The sequence below is a fragment of the Rhea americana genome, unplaced genomic scaffold (genome assembly GCF_003343005.1).
Source record: "Rhea americana isolate MKP2758 unplaced genomic scaffold, rheAme1 scaffold_4, whole genome shotgun sequence".
Classification (NCBI taxonomy): Eukaryota; Metazoa; Chordata; class Aves; order Rheiformes; family Rheidae; genus Rhea; species Rhea americana.
This window is the reverse complement of record NW_028186534.1, coordinates 8999211-9016710: the sequence shown is the minus strand read 5'-3', so window position 1 is coordinate 9016710 and position 17500 is coordinate 8999211. Positions and strand designations below refer to the sequence as shown.

Sequence of the window (17500 nt, the reverse complement as noted above, 5' to 3'; positions counted from 1 at the left end):
TTTCCTTAGATACTTGCATTTGCACAGTAGACAGTCCTTTAGGTCAGTTCAGGTCACTTGAATGTCCTGAATGAAAGGGCAAGTATTTGTTATCATTTTCAGTGATTAAAAAATGATTGCTGGGGTGGGGGGGAGCACTTTGTTGAATAGCGTTCTCTTCAATCCAAGTTCTTGAATCTGTCAGTATCCATGAGGAACCTTGTTTAAAGGATGGCATTATTGTCTCTCAATAAGTGACAACTCAGTGCAGAAGCAATGGTGGTGCCCAGCCAGGACAAAGCAGGTAGAGGTCCCCTGAACAGAACAAAGAACATCAAATTGTTGTACATTAGCCATATCTGCCTGAAGGTAGGAGTATTTGTTCAGTAGATAGAATTGTTAATTTCAGTGATTAGACTGTGACTAAAGCCAGCTGCCTTCAGCAAAAAAAGTGAAGTAAATTCTGGCCTGCAGGTGGCATATCTTCCTTGTCATATGCCTTGTCAAACTCGGACTCCGTGTGCTTTCTGCAGGTGCAGATTTGCATTTTAAAACCCCTCTGGGAAGAACTGCTCTTCACGTTGCTGCTGTCATGGGCCACTGTGCCTGTATTGAACTGTTGCTTAGCTATGGGGCACAAGCTTTTGACCCAGATCACGAGGGACAAACTGCAGTGAGCCTTGCCCGTTTGCTGGGTCAGAAGCAGAGTGAACGCACTGTATTCCGCTTCGAGTTGAAGAAGAAAGCAGCTGGTGCTTTGCCATCCATCGTTTCTGAATCAAGCCTTGCAGCAGACATATGATCCCATGTCCTAAAATACATACAGGCTAACTTGGTTCTGGCAAATTTCAGTGGACGGTCAGTAATCTTCACAGACCCCCACTTCAAATACAGGTTGCTGGGTGGGATTTGTGGGGTTCAGTTATAAAATAAGCTCATATACTGGTGATGCKGCAGCTAAGATGACAGCTAGCTTGACAGCACAGCTCTCAAATGCGCTCTTAATTTGTAGCTTAAGTATTTGTAAAATTGTTCCATAGCCAGATTGGCCATTTAGTTAATACAGTTTGTAGTGGGAGCGTGAGCCTGTCTGCAAGTTCTTTGGAATGCTCCTTGCTAGAGTAATTTCCTCATAGTTGGCAGTAGACCAAGGCAGTGTAGTTTAATTGGGTATTTCAGGGTACTGGAAATCTCTAGATCTTTAATCTTGTTTTGCCCCTGACTGACTTTATTGCCTCTGGCAGATCAGTTAAGGCGTATTTTATAAGTGGGGGAGTCTGCCTGCCATGGGAGGGTGCAAGCAAAGCTTATGTGCATGTAAGTGGCTAATTATGATTGCCTAGAGTCAAAGTTAGTGCTTTGTTACTGTCTCCAAATTTTTAAGCCTCCAGGCTTCGGTGGTGTTCATGAAGTCAGTGGCAGGGTGGAAGGACTCGCTTCCCATCTGCTTTCAGGCTTTGTTGGTGTCCCAGCATCTTTAGATACTTCAGAAATAAAAAAAATACTACTTGTGGTCTCTATGTTTCTATGGTCCACAGGAGGAAGCTGAGCTGCTGGTCTGTTCCCTGAGAACGTAACGGGCACTCAAAATGCTCAATTTCTAGCAGTTTCCATTGTCTTGCTTGAAGAGAGGTTTTCTTCCAAAGAGCTCAGCATCGAACTTCCAGTTAACTGCAGAAGAGGTCAGTGGGAACTGAGCACTTCAGAGAGGTTGGCCCACTGCCTTTTTGCCTGCAAAGCCYGATGTGTAGCCMGGGGACTCTACAAATGACTAACCTGAGTTGTTGTTCCTTGTTGTGTCGGAGCGTTTTCTTTAGCTGGTACCAGGGTTGCTGCGTGAAGGTCCAGGTACGCAGTGAGTTCTGGCCTCAGTACCCAGGTCTGTTCCAGGCCAGCGCCTGGGAGCGGCCGTAGCCAGGGCGCGACCAGAACCGACGGCCGGTTGCCTGCTGACGGCTCGGGCAGAGAGGTGAAATGAGCATCAGAAAGGTGCAGGCAGGAGCTCGGGCGGCCGTAGCTGATGTCCCCCGAGGGAGGGTGCAGGCAGGAGCTCGGGTGGCCGTAGCTGATGTCCCCCGAGGGAGGGTGCAGGCAGGAGCTCGGGCGGCCGTAGCTGATGTCCCCCGAGGGAGGGTGCAGGCAGGAGCTCGGGCGGCCGTAGCTGATGTCCCCCGAGGGAGGGTGCGTGGCTGGTGCGTGGACCGAGACCCGACTCGAGTGCTCCGTTCGCAGCTTTGCCCTGCGCCCGCTGACTCGGCGCAGGCAGGTTCTGCAGAGCGAGTCCCACGGGCAGGGCTGCGGTGCGGAGGACGTGGTCGYACCYGGCGCCAGGTGCCCCGTTGTCCAGGACGGGCGAAGGGGATCTGAGCAATGTTGCTCTATGTGTTTCCTGTCAGAGAGTCCCCGAGCRGAGCACGGAGCCTTGCTCAGGGCACGGGCCTAAGTATGGCATAGAGGTACCTGGATTTGGGGCTGCCTCGCTCRGRGACGGGTGGTTTCCCCTGTCTGGGGACGGGTCTCCGTGGGCCTGCAGCTCTCAGCTTCCTGGAGGTGAGTCCCTAAGCCTCGTTTTTGTGCGCGTGAAGCAAGTGGTTCAGCACTCGCCTGGCACGCTTCGAGATCACGGCTGCGTCCCCCGAACCCTGTCTGCCCGTTCAGGGTCTGCGCCGGGCGAGGGCCGGGCTTTGCGCCCGGGCTCTGCCCCTGTGCTGGACGTTCCCTGCCACGGGCCCGTGCGCTGTTCGCGACCCGCGTGCGTGAACCAGGCGCGGGGACTGAAGAACAACAGAAAAATGGATTTGATCTCTGGAACCTTCTGTGGAAGACAATCCCTGTTCAACATTTATCTTCAGTAAAGTGGGAAAGTTTGTGGTGTTTTAGCTCTTTGTTGCTAGTACTTTCCTTTACTTTTCTTTGACTTTTTTCCCAGCAGAGGGCACTCCGGGACTGGGCACCCTGTTTCCTGCACTGTAACTTGTGGGCTTAAGCTGGGAGAGACTGACATGTCAGAAGAGATGAACAATTATCTTCAAGTGTGTGTTTTCCATCATTAATGTACAAAAAATATTTATTGACTTTCCTTAATTCAGATCTTCTCTCTTTCATTCAATTGTGTGTGAGACTACATCCAGAGTTTCAAAGATACCTGCCCTAGTGGTCCTTCTGACCTGATATTTGTACTTGAAGTGTAACTCAAATCTAAGGTCATAAGTATTCCTTATTGAATTTTAGTCAAGCAGTAAAGTAAGGTTCAGAAYTTTAGGCTACCGTAAGTACCATTTCTGAAGGCAGTTACTGGGATTTGGCAGTTACTGACATCAACGTGAACATTATGATCCCAAATATGCCTAATGTTTTTTGAGGGAACACTTTCTTAATATCGTTTCAATAGAAAGTTCACTTAAACCAATTTTTATGTTGCTCTGCTTATTAATTCTTTGATTTAAACATCTAGTTGTTTAAAAAAAATACTTATAAGGATGACGAGACCACAAATTATATCAGAGTGATCAGCAGACAGGATATAAAAGATGGTGCTTCTGGCATTTTGCTGAGCGGTTGAACATTTCAAGTAGGATTAAACAGAAAAGTTTTTAGAAATCCTTTATTATTTCTTCTTGCCTGTCTAGACTGTCTAATCTATACTCAAGCTTCTAGAAGCGGAATGAGGATTTGTAATTGCTCCTAGAAATTATGCTGCATGCTTCATAGCTCTAGGAAAGAACAGCGAATGTCATACAAAGAAAATTGGGTGACCTTAGGATAGAGATGCCAGAAATGGTAGGAAATTTAGTAGTATATGGTCGTGTAGTTAGACTCAAATAGCAAGTATTTCTGCTGGAAGCTCATCCTTTGGAAAGAACAGAAGAATTGCATCTGGGAAAGGGATAAATGCCAGTGTAGAATTGTTTTGGGTTGAGTTTCAAGAGAATTAATGTCTGTGTGAGAGTGACTCATGAACACTGTATGCACTTCTGGTTATTCATCTTCAATAAAGGTGAATTCATGCTAGAAAAGACCCATAAACTGGCCAGGAGAAAGTTGCTGTTCCAGAGACTAGGAGAGTAGGGTATAGCCCAATAAAAAGAACCATGCAAGAGGACATTATTACTCTCTATCCAAGGTCATAAGTGTCATGGAGGGAAAACCACTGAAGGAGACTACTGGGATATGAAAAGCAGTAATCAAACATTTTGTAGCCTTGTTRCAGAGAAGGAGTGGAGCAAGGGTGTGCACCTTTAAAGAATGCAACTCTGTGCAACGGTTGCCTGGAAAACTGTTAACGTAATGAGCTATGCTGTAGTGTGCAGCCAGAAATAAGYATCAAGGAGACAGCACATTGAGATGTAGACCTCAGACAGAAGTATGGCTGTTGAAAAGACTGAGGCTCTGGATTCCCAAAATCCATTCTCAGCTCTGACAGTGTTTCATATATGATCTTGAGAATCTGATTTCTGACTTATATAGTATCCCAGCAAATGTTAAATTTATGAATTACACTTGTACGCAAAAGCCTGCTTCCAGAAGGGCAGCTGTTTAATCAAGATATTCAAAGAACGGAAACAAATTGGCAAGCAGAGGGCTTGTGCTTTTTGCACTGCAGCCCTTACTTTTTCTTTTGCTTTCTGTAGCACAGGGAGAGGATCATTCTCCAGAAGACTTCTGCAAGGATTTCTTAATGAGCTTTGAGATCTGCAGATACAGGAACAGAGAAAACATTATGAAGAATTGTGTGCATTAAAAATACCTAGGGTCTGATTAGGCCTGGGGCAGGACAGATGTCACAACTGTCTCCTAATATTAAGAAATCCAAAAAAAAACTTTTCTGAAAGGACTGTGGTTCCCCAGTAAGGGGAAGTAAGTTAAATACAGGTGACAAACAGAGCAATAATTCATCATACTTTCTTATTGCTATCTGCTCATCCCCTTCCATTACCTGGGTAGACCCCCAGTGTTACAGCTGTCATGATGAGTGCTGTTCCCCGAGAGCCTTGACAAAGCTAAGGCTCAGCAAGTCTGAAGCACTTTATTTAGACTGCTGTTTAGAAATAGTCACTGTGACCAGGAAGTGCCTTGGATGTCTCTGAACTGTTGCCTTCAATAATTTTGAACGCTGGTAAGATGTTCCCCAAACACTTTCCCTTCCTCTGAAAATACTTTTAATTTCATATATGTTACATCCAGACTCACCTATTTTTTGTCTTTCCGAGCTCCTCCTATATGGGTGCTACAGTAGAGAAAGCCTTGGCACTGCTGCTAAATGTGAGATGCTATGAGGATATAGTGAAGATGGGATGTGTCTGTAAAGGGGTAGAAGTATTGCAGTGTCTGCTGCAGCATCGGTTTTCAGACTTTTTGCTACTTTGTATGTCAAGGCCCTCCAGTGTATGATGTGTCTCGTTACGCAACATGCTCATCTGACCTACTGGGCCGAGAGCTGTGCCCTACTTGGGCTATGGCAAACACATCCCTCTGTTCCTGGTTTGTAGCCCTGAAATTTCTTGGAATTAAGTTACAGGTTAAGCTTCTTTGAATGAAGATAGAGAGGTTCGTTCTTTCAAAATGTGCTGTTTATTGGTGGAACTTCCTTACCTGTGTGCATATGGATGCCTCCAGACTCAGGCAGCAGCTGAGCAGAGTTTTTGAGTGTTTGTGTGTGGTATCAGTGCTCCTGGAAACATAATGCCATTTTTGATCTAGTCTTGTTGGTAAAATACAGGCTACAACAGACCTCCCTATGGAACTTGAATATTGAAACTAGGCAGCAAAAAAAATGATTACTTTGGTGTTATACAAATAAATTGTTAGTTCAGTGAATTTTTAAGTAGAAAAAGGAGTAAGCTTGTTGTTGTACCCGTTCCATATTTATCAATAGGCAACAGTAGTGCAGAACACTGTGGAAATTCTTCGTTACATTCATTTCTTAAAGTGAATCAAATGAATAGAAATTAAGTGCCAGAGTACAATACAGTTTATAAAACCCAACAGACATCAGGAACTTGTGCTGATTGGGCTCTTAGATGTTGTTTTCCTCATGCTTCAGAAAGAATTGTACTCAGCTTGCAATCTCCCCGATATTGTTTGTGGAGGAAGCAGACAAAAAGTGGCAATGAAATAGAGTGGCTGCAATTTAGTTAATTTTATGCAAAACAATCAGCATTCAAACTAGGAGTTACCAAGCAGAAATATATTGATAGAGAAGCCAAAATATTCTCTGCAGATAAATGTTGAAATATTAAAATCTCAGACTCCTGAGATGCATGTAGCTATATGCCGGGGAAGATGCAAGGGTAAAGCTTAACACTGCTGAAGTCAAGAAAAGTTCAATGAGGCCATGGTTTAATTCCTGACATGCTAGGTCAGGTCTCCAAATGGTATCAGTGCAGCTCTGGTGTGACAGAAGGCTTTGTATTGATAAGAACAAAGAGAATAAATTTTTTCAGAAGCGTGGTTGGAAGAGGGTGATTGCTTATAAAGCATAGTTACCAAGGAGCTATGCGAGGGAGCCAGTATGGAAGAACAGTAAGGAAGGCAAAGAACAGAGAAATGTAAAGAACTCAGTGCTGGCTGGAAAACGTAATTTGAAATGAATAGACAGCTGTGCAGAGATCTGCCTCCAGTCCTGGAGACCCTTTAGTTCATGATGCTGGGCGTTTGATGTCTCGTTTTATATTTTACTTGTCATGATAGACTTCTGTTAGCATTGAAGTTAACTAAATGAATACGAGGTGTTGTATAGAACAACGTGGATTCCTTTTCTTGCATCTCAGTGAAATTTTCTGATTAATCAATATTTGTGCCTCAAATCACTGAAAGCTCCAGACCAGTGTGTGCAGTCCAGCTCAGTCTATAGTGTATCCTGTGTACACAGGCTTTCTCTGCCTTCAGTTTTAAATTTACTGTTCCTTGAGTTGAAACCACCAACTATGTTTAAAGAGGACCACGTTGCAAACCCTGTCTGAGGATCGTGTTGACCATTAACTTTTAGAAGGGATAGTGGTTTGCAAAGGGAAGCCAAAAGCTATATGCTTTCTATTATGCTTCCAGCATCTCGTTTAGGTTGGTTTAATGCCTAACCTAGGCTGCAATTGAGGTTAGAGCTTTTGGTTTTCCTTCAAGTTCCAGTGCTCCATGCACTGTTCTGTTTGCAAGACTTGCTTGTCATGACTGTCTGGTATGGTTTGATAGTGTTTTGCTAGGATTCCACTGTGCTCAGAAGCTAATAAAGGAACTGTCAACTTGGAAAGACAGCCTTTAAATATGATCATACTGGTTTGGGGTAAGAAAGGCAGAGACTCCCTGTCCAAGCCTCTTCCATGGAATTTGTGATGCTATTTCAATTTCTTTGGTTTCCACTAACCAAACTACTATTGGGGTCAAGCAAAAGTCAAGGTGTAAAAATTCATCACTATGAGCTTCCTTAATTGTAAGCTGGGCCATATGTTAGAGGAATGAGCTGTGCTACAGCAGTTGTCTTATATCTCTTGATAAGTGTTTGTATGCATAATTCAAATGTGTGAATATTTTTGAATTCCAGCCTGTATTGATTGAATTGGTCTCTGATAATAAGCAGGATAAATCAGATGGGAGTTAAAGCATTGGTGTGCTGTATGGGAAAAATGTATAAATATATAATGTATTATATATTTATAAATTTACATAAACATATAAATATATAAATTCAGCATAGTGACCTTGAGCAGAAAGTAATTTCGGAAGTGACTTAAATATACTGACAACATAAAGGCTGGGCAAGCTGGAGGGTTGGGTAGAAAGGTAGGGGACAGAGGAACAGAACAAACTCATTCAAAATGATTCGGATATATCAGGATTAGAGGTGGATAAGTGGCTTATGCAGTTTATTATAGAGAAGTGCTGAGGTGATGAGGTCAGGGACCAAAAGTAATCAGAGACTCCGGTCGGAGTGAGAGCAGTGTGGAATACAGATCAGAGCATGGCGAAAGGGCACAGGCAGCACTGGGGGAAGTCTTGGCTAAGGTAAATAGCTGTCTTGATGCCTCCTTCCTTACAGAGCTCGGCTCTATGGCTGTATCCTGGCTGACAACCTGTTGGCCCTGCTAAAAAGATTCTATTCAACATTACCAATCAGCGAATTGGCTTGTAAATGAAATCTAGGTTTAATATGGTCTTTCTCCCTGAAGATCTCCAAATACAGTTGTACCTTGTTTTAGGAGCAAACCAAGTAAAGCAAAGGGGAAAAAGGAGGGAACGCAGCCACCTCGGTATGAATTAGAAGGACAGTCAGGCCTTGTCTATCCACGTAAAAACACTAAGAGATTCTTTCACTCTGATTTGACCGAGCAGAAATTCTTCAAGGCCTATGAGATAGATGTCTGCTAGCTGCAGATGAATTGAGAAGAATCTAGCTTTTGATATTACAGGAAACATGAACTGCAGCAGAGCTGCCTGGTAGTCCATCACACTGACATTATATAGCTAGACTTCCTGAAAAATACGTGTTTTTTTTAAAAAAGTGTTATTTCAGTCTAAGGAGTATGCTGCTGGGCCACAGCAAAGTTGAGAGCAGTTGGTGAATCTTTCATGTGTTTGGCAACCTAAAGGTAGAGTCTATGGTTTTGAAAATACTTGTTTTCTCTTCTGATTTTCTTTCTTTTTAGCTTTGATGCCCATCTTCATCTATCCCCTAAACTGTAAGTTTTGCATTTTTTTCTCAGTTGTGGCTAAACAGCTTTTGAAACTCAGTTAATGGCAGAAATAAAATGAGAGCTCTTTTTCCACATTAAAGTCCTCACTGCTTCCCTCATTCTTTTCGATGATATATTAACCACTCCTGTTTAAAAATACTTTCTCAAACTAGACCTATATCTCTAATATTTACACTTTTTCACAGAATGGATTAAATAATTGAAAATGTAGTATTTCTTCCTGGCTTACCTTCTACTGCCACAATTTCATTTATATCCAGAAACATGCCAAATATTTGATGTTTTCCAGTATCTTATCACTCAGATCATATCAATAACATAGACTTCTTTTTTTTCTTTGACTTTTCCTGGCTTGGTGCTCTATTAGATACAAAACCAGGCTCATCGTTAGTATCTGGAAGCCAGAGCTGCATGGGTTATGTTTGTAGTAGTTAAGGGGCTGAAGAGCTATAGGGAAAACTGAAATTGGAAGGACAGAAGCTAAGGCAAGTCATGGATAGTAACTTCATCTCAAATCCTAATGCTTATGTTGTATCAGACTTGAGCCACAAATGTGGAGTGGTAGAAGAATCCTTGGGGAAATACAAGATATACTTGGAATTTTTGCTGTTCCAGGGGTCTCTTCAGGCTTTTCTGGCCTCCTGTTAACATACTGTCCAGTTCGGGGCCATGGTCTGGGATACTGGAAACATGAGCTTTGACATGCACCCTACCCCATGCAGAGAAGTACATCTTCCTGTGATTGCCTGCACTGTTGTGACAATGAYGATGAAAGAAGGACGACCTCTGCGTGCTTTTATTCTCCATCAGTTCTCCATGGCAAATGGTTAGTGTTAGTTAGAATCTGCATCCTTGGAGTTCTGTTGTCAGTTTGGGCTGTTGTCACATGCTTAGCTAATACCCTCTAGTAATTTTATTCCTTATTCACATGCACACTTAATGTCCTTAGTCATTAAACTGAAAAATGTTAACCTTGTCATAGTTAGTGACTGGAAGCAGAAAAGTTCATTTAGTTCTCAAGGGAATGAATTCTAATTTTCTGCCTGTCAGACAGTGGCATTTTACATATTTTTCTCTTTTTTTCCCACCAGTTTAGTGCTAAATTTAAATGTGCATGTCATAGGAATAGACCTTTTGTCCATGCTAAACACCCCAAAAGCCTTGGCATGTATCCAGTGCATGAGACTCTTGACCAATAGCTACTGCTAGAGCTCATTTCATGCACTGAAGAGAATGGGAGGTGAGAATGAAAAGTTTTAGAGATAAAAGGTCATTGCAGTGGTCACATTAGCATTGCATGTCAGAATGCRTATATTTTTCCTGCAGAAAATATGGATGAAAAGCAGCTCATCTGGAATAAAATACATAATGAAGAAACAAATTAATCAAGCAGACTAGTACTAATATTTGTCATTAAGATATGACAACTTCTATTTAGTGTCACAAACTACTGGGAGCCTTTGAAAAATGTACTGGTTTGAAGGTAACTTGTTTGCAGATAYTGATTTCACTGTTCTATAAAAAGGAATAACTTGTGTCTTGAAAAATAGATGGCACTTACAGCAAAGAAAAATAGCCTTCCCACGGATTACAGCTGTTTATTTGGCACTCTGTGTTGTGCTGGTCATCTTATCTCAGCGGTGAATATTTTATAAGTTTTTTTGATATATTTGCATAAAAATGTCCTAGCAAGACATTGCATACTGGCTGCAGGCCATATTTTGAGGAAAAGAAGCTTCTCAAAGCTCTTTTCTTCTACAGAGAACTTGGAGTTTAAATTAAAAATATGGATTRAAGAGAAAATGAGGTGGGGTTATTTTGCTTTTTACAGATGGGAATCAAGGAAGGAGAGACTCACTGTTGTGGCCAAAGTCACCCTGGGAGTCTGGAATTGCATCCTGATCTTTGAAGTTCAATTCTAGTGTCTTTACCATTAGATTATCTTTCTGTTCCTTTGCTGCTGAATRTAGATTTAAGATGCACATGTGTAATGAGCCACCTGTGTTCTGCAGTGTTTGATTAGCCAAATTCTGACCCTAGGCACATGTGCCAAGCTCCTTCTGATCTAGTTAAGAGTGCGTTCAAGGTTAGGCTCAACCCAAAAAGTGCAAAACAATGTTGGCATTTAATTTATGAAACATCTCCCTTGACTTAGGGTGGCATTCCTTTATCATTTGATGCTTTAACCAGTGCGGGTTTCTCTGGAAGCGATGGCAGACCACTGGTTAATAAACTGGGTGGCTGATTGTTACAAGCAAATCGTTAATCAGTATCTGGTGTGCAGAAAATACAAAAGGTCACACAAATTAATAAATCAAGATCACAAATAAACCATCCATTACAGTGGCCTGTCAGGTCTCTTCATTGCCTGAGGGAGGAGTTGCAGGCGTTGCATTCTCCCTGTCCTGTGTGTAAATTCCTCTGGACCATGTGGTATTTTGATACCTTGCATGTATGATGTACAGATGAGATGAATTCATTCTGTTCCATCCAACACCATATATTGATGGCRTTGGCAGGAAGGGTGAGTGGTCAGCACAGTGACTGTGGGTTCAGGAGGTACAAGTTTGTGCTTTCTTCCCTGGTGTCTTGCCTGGAAGAGTTTATCCACACTGACTAATTTCAGATAACTGACTTCAGAGTCCAAAGTTAAGACCTTATTACCTAAGCAGCTGCTGTAGCGTTATGAGAGAGCAAGGATCCTATAGGGTATTATTTAGAAGACCTAATTTGGACGACAGTCCTGAATTATGGCCAGAGAAGTTTCAAATTAACCTGAGTAAATATCAGACATCACTGAGCTTAGTCAGTGGGTCTCTGAGCCAGAATCAAGCAACTAGTTGAGTTACTGTGATACTGGTATCATCGTAAATGGGATGTTAAAAGCCTGAAGACTTTTGTGGAGCTGGCCTTATTTTCTTAGGAAATTGAATTAAAAGCTGTTGATCCTTTAAGGATTACATGCAATTAGTGCTTGTTTAACTATCAGAGAGAGATTTAGACAGAATTTGGAGATAGTTTCTGAATCTACGCAAACACCTCCAAATCCAGAGTAGGACAGGGGAAGAAGTAAATTATTGAAGAACTTGATTTTTTCCATTCTCTTTGCTTAGGAAATGTGCATTGTCTTCTGTACAGTTTTTTGGGCATGACATGGATTCTAATAAAAGACAGGTACATGTGTGCATGATTAGAAAGGACAATAAAGAAAGGCAATTGATGAAATTGTATACAGCCCAGTTATGCATAATAAAGCTGTAATTCTTTGGAGAAGTCTGTAGTTGTCATTGAGAGGGAAAGTGAAGCTTTCATGAGAGACCTGAGATGGAATTATGGCCTTACAAACTCATCTAATTAGAAGGAACTTCTTTCCAACTCTTTATTCTACCTGTTAGCAGGACTTCTCTAAAGCACTGTCTTCCACCCTGCACTCTTCTTACCTGCTCCTTGTCCTCCTATGCTGTGCTGGCCTGACAAGCTCTGGGCCAAGTGGTATCTAGGCTTAATTTAAKGAGCGTTTATGGTTAAACTTGGCTGTAAATCTATTCTTAGCACTTTTGGACAGATATGGTCCTGCCTGAAGTGGTAACTTTTTAGAAGATCTGTGGGTCAGTTGAAGTCTAAATTCAGAGCTGTTSCTTAGAAGCAAAGACTGGGGAAAGTACACAATCTAGTTCAGCTCTGCCAGATAGTAGCTCTGATCTATTTTATATCAGGCATCCAAAAGCTATCAGGCTTTGATGAGACCAGATGCACAACCTCTTTGACTGTAGGACAACTCTGTAAACTGCCTGTCACCTGTTCTTTCTTGTGCTACTCAATAAGCACAGGCATATTTACCTACTTTTTCCTGTTATAAAATGAATATGATGAAAGGAAAATGAAAATYTTCAGTAGGCATTCAGAATAGCAAGAGACTTGGCTGACTAGATTTGAAGACTCTCTCATAYGATACTTACATTACATCCATGACTTCTGCAACTGCATGTTGTTGCTTAGTTCTAAAACAAATGTAGAAATGCAGCCAAATACACGAGTATAAAATATACTCAAAGTAATATTCCTATTATTTGATGTCTTCTGTGTACCACAAGACTCCAACAGACTGTTAACTCCAGCAGAGCCAGTAAGCTGATGGATGCACACAGCACTGGAGAGGCTGTCTGACTCCCCAGCAGGAAACAAAATAAGTAGAACCAGCTTATCGCTATTGACAGTTAAYGACTGATTAGCAGTGACCCCCAAGGACACAAATGAAAGGAGAATGAACAGCAGATTTAGGGAATCCTCCTTTCTCCTTCTTGAGTCCTTTAAATGTAAAATACTGCACAAATTGGTTAGGAAATACATCAGGGATATTTTAATTGTGATTTGCTGGGTATGAAGAAGAGGGTTCCTGTTCAAGTTAAATAACACTGACCCAAGGTGAAGGAGTTAATCTTGAGCTGTCCATTTGCTGGTGGCAATCCCATTAAAATGCTTATTTGCTCAGCAGCCTCCTACCTTAAACAAATCGGAGGACAAACACACAGTGAAAGAAACCTATTTTGCTCAGAGCCATGGCAGGAGCTGGTGAAATTGGTCTTTTCCCATTTGCATACAAGTGACTCCAAAATGATTAAGGGCATAGCTTCTGGGAGCACAAATATCAGCAGAGCTCYCAGAGAGCCAAGTTATTGTCTATTTTCTACTGCAGTGAGTTCCCTTTATCCTGGCCCTGTGCCCTGCTCAGAGCTGGCTCAAGGCTCCTCACAAGTGTAGTCTAAAGCGAATTTTGCTACCTTAAAGATCATCCCCATCTCCTAATGCTCTGTGCCGCAGTGTCAGAGTTCTCCTCTTCCCAGTGCCTGCCCAGCAGCACTGCTGCCGCAGATGCACCCTGATTTCTCCCTTGGTAGAAGCAGCACAGCCAGCCTGACTTCACAGCGCCTGGGTTTGGACAAGAAGGGCTGCTGTTGTCCTGATGACGTATTGCTGCAGCTAACTCCTGGAGGTGWCTGCGACGAGAGCCAGGAGGGTGGTGAGCTGGGGACCAGCTCTCCAGCCAGGTGAATCAGTCACCAGTGTCCACTTTCTCTCCAGCCTGTGAGCCCTGCCACAGTGGCACTACTCAGTAGCTGTATCTTTGCTTCTGCTAAGAGACTGTAAACCTGTGGCTTTTGTTCATTAAACAAATATAATGCTAAAAGGAAATTGTACAGAGCCCGAYGGGGAGCGCAAGACTATACGGCTTTCATTTAAACAAAGGACATGGCTGTGCTCCGGCAATCGGAGAATAAGGGCTGCTTAATTTCTCCAGGCAGGGGCTGTAGCTCACTGGGATTTTTTGGGGTTCTTGTTTAGATTTTGTTTTTGCTCCAGTTTTTAAGGATGAGAATGTTGTGTCTGACGCATGTCAGCAAGCAAAGGAGATTCACTAGCGTCGCCGGGTTCATCTTGCTCCCCTGTGAGGCATAAAAGCATTAACCGTCTCTCACTTCAGGAGAGGAAGGGAGGGGTGTTTGCAGCCTGCGAGAAGCGAGAAGGCATTGCCAGGTTTAGGTCAGGCTGGAGCACAGGGCTGTGTGGCGCTCTCAGCAGGACATATTAGTTGGGTGTCACATGGCAGCCTGGAGGCATCATTTGGAAAAAGTAAGAGACAGAAGAGTGYGTGCGGGAAGGGGGGCGAAGACTGCCGTCTCTTGTTTTGGTGCAAGGCTGTTCTCTGCAATGATGATCCTTCTGGAAAGCAGATTCAAAAAGATGGATTGAATAAAGAGCTTTTATCAAGGAAACAGAATGCTTCTATACCGCCTACATTGGAACTCTAAAAAAGGTTGTTCTTCTGAGCTGTTAAAATAGTTTCTTAACAAGAGTCCTGTCCAGTCATGTTTAATCTGAACCTGGTATCAGCAAGGCCTGATTCTCCAGTTAATTCCACCCAGTAAAGCTGCTGTCAGTGGAGCTACATAATAGAATACATCCTCTCCCCCCCCCCATTCTTATTCTATCTGTTCTGTTTATTATTTTTTCGTAGTTGCATCTATTTTCATAGTTTGAAGATCTGTTATTTCAATCACAACTACTTTTGTGAAGCAGATGAAGTACAAAGGAAAAATATGAAGGAAAGGGCCAAATTCAAAGCTGAGTCAAACCTGGGCTAACATACAAACCTTGGGACCAAAAGGCATGGTTTAAATTAATGCAAACATGTTGTACTGACTCATCACTTCCAAGCTTCAGCCAGATTTCAGGATTGCTATATATAACTATGGTGTGCACCTAACCTGAAACAGGCAGCAAAAAGTTATCACATGATAAACAAAAGGTAGAGCTGGGAATAGAGATCTGGTGAGCTGACTCACAATAACAAATGTAAGACTCACATTTTTTTTCCTTTGTTCCCTGGACTCCAGATTTGTTGCTGTGATCCCTTTTTTTTCTCCCTGTTCCAAAATGGTTGAAATAAATACAAACTTGAAAATGTAGCTTGCCTTGTTCTTGCAATGTTCGTGCAATGAGCTCAGTTCAACGTTAGTCACTGAATTCCACCTACAGAGTTGTAGAAAACCTTTGTTTGAGGCTTTAAAGGTCCTGCGACTTGAAGAGAATTCAAAGCAAGGCTTAGCARCTTCAGCTGGTTAGACTTGGTTCTTGCCTGTGCCTGGTCTAAAGTTTGGATCAGCATCCRAATATTCAAAGACTTGGGTACCGCGGGGCTTCAGATCCAAGTTCAATATGGTTTGCATTGCAACACTGAGATTGCCTAAGAAACATGGGGCAACCTGAGATGCTACCTTCTAATCATAGGAAGGTTGGATCGGAAGGAATTTCAAGTAACCATCCATTTTATCTCTGCCTGTATCATGTTATTTTCTGCTGGTTATTCTAAAACACAGAGCATGTTTAAAAATCATTTAAAATGGAATTGTGACACTGGCATTTGTGAAACTATTCTCTGCTGAAATGTTTTGCTTGTTGATTTGACATTTTCAAAATGTGGGAAAAYGAAACAAGAACTTAGAATTTTCTGAGTTTGGAGAACTTAATATATTTAATATTGACTGAAAGGAAAAAAAGGCCCACTTTTGAGTGAAATACAATTACCTTTTTTTCCAATTATCCTTAGAATTTTGAGCTTTTTTGTTACTGACACAAGTCAGGAGTAACAAACTTAAAAGATATGACAGGTAATTATCCTTAGAGATGCTCTCCAAAATAAAGATATTTTAATGTATTGTCCTATAATGCACCTGGCACATCTCTTTCATAAAATGTAATCACTATTATGCCTTTCCAAAGAGTAGGAAGTATGCTTATTCTAAGTTCAGATTTTTCAGATACTCTCATCTGTAAAGAAAATGCACCGGGAAGTAACAATCAGCCCTTGATCTATAATTTCCTAGGCTGATGCTAAACACAGTGAATTTTTTGTACTTGTAGGAGGTTTATAAGGGCTGTGTAATGTTACTTTTGAGATCAATGTACTGATTCAAGAATAACTAAGGCATTAAAGCCTAGAAAAATCTTCCATTGGGATCAGCCATAACAATGCTTTTTGCTAACCTGCTCTGCTGCCTCCTGAAGAGAGAGTGTTCTGAAGGATGTGCTGCCTCATGTGTCCAGCCCAAAGTTTGCATGTTGTGGTAAATACAGCTGCACTTGTTTAAGTGCTTAGGAATTAAAATTAACCTTCAGTATTTACTTTTATGTCTGATCTCATCTGATTCTCCTTTTCTGAACATCTGGCAAACTGTCTCCCTGAATGCTGACATTGCTGCCATAAGCTACAGCATTGCATGGTAGCAATCTATAAGCCATGGCAATTTCTGGGTGATGCAGAAGAAAAGACAGGTGGTTTAAAATACTCATCATGAATTCCAATACCAGCTTCTCTGCAAGACTGGTGCTAGTTGTCAGTGGCTTACCATAATCTTGGGTTCATTCTGGGCTTTTCATGCTCCCTCAGAGCCACTAAAACCCAGTGCTCAGACATGGGCATGTCCCTCTTTGTATGTGGCAGCACTATAGTCTTTCTGCACTGAGATGAAAAGCTGCCCTGTGATACTGTTCAGGTTATACCAGAGAATTTCCAGTTAGAAACTTTTATGTAAATAAATCCACCATGGAGACATTCAGGAAAAAGCATTCTTTTTATTCTCTTGGACTTTGTGTTACAGAGCAAGGCTTGAGTCCTGTGTGAGCAGACTGAAACCCTACGGTCAATACTACCTCCAATTCTTTTGGCTAAAGTAATGATTGTTACCGTGTTGTTTCACTGGTGCAGCATGAATCGGATCTTAGCAATGTGCRTTGTTTTCATGGATTTTCAAGTTTTGTTTTTAATTTATTTCCTGATACTGCTTTACTGCTGGTCTTTCCCATGTAAGGTGGAGAAGACTGAAGAGCTGATGTTTTGCTCAGTGGCAACTTGATCAGTTTCAAAGCACAACAGTATCATAGTTCAATTGATTACACTATGGTCCTCTGAAATGGTTTGATGTGCTTTCAACTAGTTAAATAACAACCTGATGGGATGTGAAAACCCTAAGGGTCAGGAAGGCGATAATAGTCTGTTAGTGGACCTTATCTGTCTTGGTAGACTGACACCTACTATTTCAAGGGCAGCTAACCACAGTGCCTTTAGGAACTTAATGCAAGAAATTACCTGGACAGAGTTCCTCATGGGAGTACAGATTTCCAGCTTGGTTGCCAGTGACTATGTAGTGACTATGTTAGACTAGTGTTTGTTGCTTTGGTACTTGGTAGAATGTGGAAGAAACTAAAAAAGGATCCTACACTAAAGAGGGAGATGATGTATGTGAGTGGAAAGCCTTAGGTCACCAAAATTAAAA

The 17500-nt window shown here is 42.0% G+C and overlaps 1 protein-coding gene across 1 annotated transcript in view; it reads left to right on the top strand.

The window, feature by feature from the left end:
- The window catches only part of ANKRD60 (ankyrin repeat domain 60), a gene marked incomplete at its 5' end in the record, with an annotated part of 8073 nt that extends 7241 nt beyond the window's left edge, over nt 1–832 (top strand). Inside the window, one exon of the mRNA XM_085314119.1 lies at nt 513–832. Within this exon, the coding sequence (XP_085170245.1) occupies nt 513–781 (269 nt within the window). The remainder of the gene's footprint in view (nt 1–512) is intronic.
- Nucleotides 833–17500: the final 16668 nt, after the last annotated feature.